General features: G+C 39.1%; 1 protein-coding gene across 1 annotated transcript; it reads left to right on the forward strand.

The window, feature by feature from the left end:
* Positions 1 to 367: 367 nt before the first annotated feature.
* LOC107731483 (pro-thyrotropin-releasing hormone-like) lies at positions 368 to 1,796 on the forward strand. Its single transcript, XM_016542576.1, has 2 exons — positions 368 to 538; positions 1,271 to 1,796. Exons 1-2 carry the CDS (start codon positions 376 to 378, stop codon positions 1,624 to 1,626), a joined length of 519 nt encoding a protein of 172 aa, XP_016398062.1. The 5' UTR covers positions 368 to 375; the 3' UTR covers positions 1,627 to 1,796.
* The last annotated feature ends 3,343 nt before the right edge of the window (positions 1,797 to 5,139 follow it).

The following is a 5,139-nucleotide window of genomic DNA, read 5'->3' on the forward strand; positions in this document are numbered from 1 at the left end:
CACTGCAGGTGAGACGAGATGTAACATTCTCCGTAACACTTTATTTTAAGGTGTCCTTGTTACTCATGTTACATGTACTTACTATTATAATAACAATAAAGTATGCATAATTCCATGCAAGTAAGCCTAAGCCAAACCTGAATCCTAAACCTAACCATGTAGTAAGTACATGTAGTTAATTGCTTAGTATTTAAATGTATAATTACACTGTAACAAGGACTTTGTGTAAAATGCAGTGTAACCACATTCTCTAATCTGAGCGATGACCAGATGCATGTTGTGTTCATGTGTTACGTGTCACATGTATCAGGTTATCATGGTTTGCGTGTGCAGCTGTAGCTCTGATGTGTTTTGCTGAACAGGACAGAGCTTGTCATGAGGGCGGCGTGTGTGATCATCTTGGCCTCTCTGGCGGTGTCCATGTCACCCGGGACCCAGGCTCAGACTCTGCCGGGTGAGGGTGACCCGTCTCCGGATGAGCTGCTCCAGCTGCTCCGCTCCATGCTCACACAGATGGAGGACGAGAACAACGCCAACGGTGTCTGCTCACATTCACTTACTCAATTCCTTCCAGCTCTCTCTTAAAACTACTGCGACATAAGACAGTTCATAGAGATTGTGTTCTTTTAACGACAGATTATTTTGTCACAATATTCATTCGATCACTATTCAATTTTTTTTTATTAATAACAGGAATAATAATAACTCTTTTTATTATTAATAAGCTATTATAGCCTATGTATTGCTCAACCCAACATCGAAGTGGGAAAGTTTAAAATCCGCAAATTAGTATTTTTTTGCTAACACTTTATTTTAAGGTGTCCTTGTTACACGTTACATGTGAACTATTATAATTACTATTATAATAACAATTAACTAGGCATTATTACATGCAAATAACCCTAAGACAAACCCTAATTCTAATCCTAACCATACAGTAAGTGCATACAGTATAGTTAATTAATATTATTCAGTACTTGAATGTGTAATTACACCGTAACAATTACACCTTAAAATAAAGTGTAACCTCTTTTGCATGTAACAAATGGACAATAAATACAAATTGTGCTTTTTGTGGATACATTTACAATCACAACAACTGCAGCGAAACATAAAAAACGGGGAATCACAAGCACAAAGTTTCGAAAGAAACCATTTATACTCTGTAGAAATGATTGTGTTGAATTCTCCGTGGCATCAAGACACTCAGAAATGTTCCCAGAGTTACAAAAGTCCAGATGCGTGTGTGAACCCCTCTATCTCTCTCCAGGAGAGCAGACGGAGTGGCTGGAGAAGAGACAGCATCCCGGTAAACGCGAGGAGGAGGACAGCGGCCGGCTGACGAGGCAGCACCCCGGGAAGCGGCTGTCTCTGGAGCAGGTGATGCTGGAGGAGCCCAGCGCGCAGAGCGAGCTCTCCAAGCGCCAGCACCCCGGCAAACGATACCTGATGCTGCTCCACAAACGGAGAGAGCTGCAGGAGGCAGAGGGGGACTTCTCGGACCTGGCCAAGCGCCAGCACCCCGGGAAGAGGCTGGAGCTCCTGGACAGAAGCGGCGCCGAGGAGAAGCGGCAGCATCCCGGCAAACGCCTCGAGCTGGAGGACGATCTCACGGAGCGAGAGTGACTGGCAAAAGAGTTCGCTGAATTGTCCGAGTTGTTAAAACGGATGGTTAAGTACGTGTTAATTGCTTTCCACAGCGTCCGACTGATGGAAAACGCACTCGTCTCCATGTGTCCTATACAACGTGTTCCTGGATCAACATCCTTATTGATCCTGGAACAACATTCCAATCAACCAATCAGAATTGAGGGATAACTTTTCTCAGTTCTCAGTTTTCGGCTTACGATCAGGGTTAGGTGCTTCCACACCACTGTTAATCAGCTATCATTTCCCAATGATTTTAGGAATAAATTATGGGTAGAGTTGCCCTTACGAAAATTAATCATGTGTTTACAGCAAATAAAACCAAAAAACCATGGTTATTACAGTTCAACCATGGTAGGCTAACCACAATTTAACTATGGTTTTGATACACTATGTAGTAAAACTGTGGTTACACAAATGGTAATCAAAAAACCACTACAATAAAACCATGGTTAATTTTCGAAAGTGTAGGCTTAGGGGTAAGGATTGGGCAAACATGTCTTACTTGGCAAAACCACGGCGACCGCTTTGTTTTACCGGTCGCTCTCACGTTTCTCGTTTCGTTCCAGCAAGAGGGTGTTTATCAAGTTGTTTTTCGTCTCTACAGCAGTTGAATCTGCTGAGCCCTGCTCCACATGTCTGGTTTAACACACCGCTGTGCTGCTCCACGAGGTTCGTCTCAAACCAAACATTTCACTAATGCATGCGAGCAGAGAACATCTCCAGCGAGATCCCCATATCACGCAAATCTCCAGTGCCAATCTCCCTCGAACTATGAAACGGGTTGCCGGAATATTTTTCTACAGAAGCTAGCTTAATTCTTGCATGACTTGACCTGTACATGATTTCATGATTTATCTTTGTTCTATTGATAAAGAGCATATAAATGATTATAATGTTGTACAATAAAATGCTTCCGATGCCAATGTCTGCTTTGGGTTTGAGCATCTAACATTCACAGGAAGGGAAAACAGAAAGTCACAGTTGACTGTAGCGCGTGGAATGCATCAGATTCAGAGTCAGTCAGAATCACACACACCATCGAGACTGAAAGAGATAGGAGAGTCATGGAGAGGGCTGGGTTTATTTTTACTTCAAACCAGTTAATGTATTGACACATGCCATTAAGATGTATAAGAAAGGTGTATTTACTACAAAAGACTGCTTATTGGAAAGTAATGCAGTTTACTAACCCTGTTGAAAAAACCAGCATATGCTGGTTAGGTATGTTTTGACGCTGGGATGCTGGTTTATGCCACGCCAATTCTGTGACCGGGGCATGTTGTCACCTGCTGTTATTATAAGACTGATTTGGGAGAAGAGTTTAAACAATACAATATAAACTGAAACATGTATTTCTGGCTTTTTGATTGATTTTAAATGGCAATATAATGACAAATTCATGAAGCAGCATAAATGGAAAAGGTAAAAAAAAAAAAAAAAAATCTCACCATTGTTTTGAGTGAATTTATAACCGCTTCACGGGGCTTATTGCTTTAGTATGCAACAGCATACAAATACTTCTTTCTTTTTGCTTTGCTTAAAAGTGTTAATCATAATGACTCCTTCAAAGGCTTTCTAGTGAGCTAAACGCTTATTTGTGTAAGGCTGTTCTGACTTGGATACACTTTCATTATAATGTCCTTTCTGATTTTATGTGTGTGTGTGTGTGTGTGTTCTATATATAGAAAAAGAGAGAGAGAGAGAAATAGGAAAAAGGTAAAACAGTCATTTACCGGTTTCTTTTTCTTTTCTTTTTTTTGTGAAAACAGATTAAGATGAGTTCCATGCAACTCAACCTTTGAAGACCCAGAAAAGTCATAAAGGTGTCATAAAACGAATCCAATTTTTAAGTCTTGTCACTTTACATGATGAACAGATGTAACTCAGCTCAAACATCAGTCCTGCTCCTGAAGAGTTCAGCTCCAGTCCTGACCAAACACTTGTGTTCAACTACACAACACTGTTTTGTAATATACAGTGTATAAGTTTACAGCAGAGGCTATGAGAGATTATTATGAGACATCGTGACAGTAAATTTGATCTCTCTTTATCTGATGCTTCTACATATTTTGAGGAAAGACTTTGGGAGGTGTAATTTGCTTCCACTATCATTAGGGGGCAGAATTGGCATTATTAAAATAAGTGTACTCCTACATTTCTTTTACTACTTCAGTGTATGAAAAGTCTAGGTAAAAAAAAATCTAGGTATTTAAATTATAGCCTATGTTTTACAAAAAAAGGCCCAATTTACCTGGATTCACTCTTTCAATTCCCACCATGTGCAATAATATACACGTAGTGTACTACAATATACAATAAATACACTTTGCAATTGCTGATCCTTTTTCATAACTCTTGGCAAACTGATATCTTGGACTGTTAATGGGTTTACCTTGCTGAGTGCTTTTTCTCTTTCTTTTGAGCAACTCTGCATTCATTTAACATCCCTCATGCACATTTCTTCAGTAACATGGTATTCCCCATTATGAGGACCAAATGTCCCCACAAGTATATAATACTAGTAAATTGTGGCCTTGTGGGGATATTTATCTTCTTCAATCGTTTTATAAGATAAATAAAATATTTCATCATTGTCAGTTGTTTTGAATTTTACACATGAATTGAATGAACTGATGAATTTTACTCATAGCATAGGTTATATAGGTTTGTTGGATATGTTGGTTAAATAATATTTGTTAATAAATCATGTGTTTTTTAAGTAAGATACAGGATAATTTTTGATAAATCAGGGATGGCCCACTTTACCTGAAAATAAATTTGTCTGGAGTGCATGATCTCAAAACATTTGTTGTTATATCTAGCAAATGACACAAGGTATGAACTGTAGATTGAAATATTATAGCTGGACCTTAAAGTTAACAACAACAAAAAAGTCTAGGTAAAAAAAAATCTAGGTATTTAAATTATAGCCTATGTTTTACAAAAAAAGGCCCAATTTACCTGGATTCACTCTTTCAATTCCCACCATGTGCAATAATATACACGTAGTGTACTACAATATACAATAAATACACTTTGCAATTGCTGAAAATATTACTGAAACAGGATTGATTATTCAGTGTTCAGCCACAATATTCCATAAATGGTTTATTACACATAAATCTGACCTTTAAAAATACAGAAATGTCCCGTAAATCTACAAGGGTTTAACTCTAACTTGCAGTGGACGTCTCATGATTGTGTGACATTGTCTTGTTCATCAGATGAGTATCTGAGTAAATCGTGGCGGTATCCCATCGAGCTCTACTGCATTGGCAAATATGGCAACGACTCGTACCGTATCTTCTGTGTGGAGGAGTGGAGAGAGGTACAAACACTACACTACTTTACACGAGTTATGCTCTCGTGCAGCGGCTGGATGTGTGTGTGTGTGTGTGAGTGTGTGTGTGTGTGTGTGAGTGTGTGTGTATGAGTGTGTGTGTGTGTGCGAGTGTGTTTTGTTGTGAGTGTGAGTGTGTGTGTGCGAGT

This window comes from Sinocyclocheilus rhinocerous, unplaced genomic scaffold (genome assembly GCF_001515625.1).
Source record: "Sinocyclocheilus rhinocerous isolate Xijiao unplaced genomic scaffold, SAMN03320098_v1.1 scaffold1811, whole genome shotgun sequence".
NCBI classification, from domain to species: Eukaryota; Metazoa; Chordata; class Actinopteri; order Cypriniformes; family Cyprinidae; genus Sinocyclocheilus; species Sinocyclocheilus rhinocerous.

Coding starts and splice junctions, on each gene's coding strand:
- LOC107731483 (XM_016542576.1), top strand. CDS start 376: ATGAGGGCGGCGTGTGTGATCATCTTGGCCTCTCTGGCGGTGTCCATG. Junction 539..1,270: donor GGACGAGAACAACGCCAACG/GTGTCTGCTCAC, acceptor ATCTCTCTCCAG/GAGAGCAGACGGAGTGGCTG.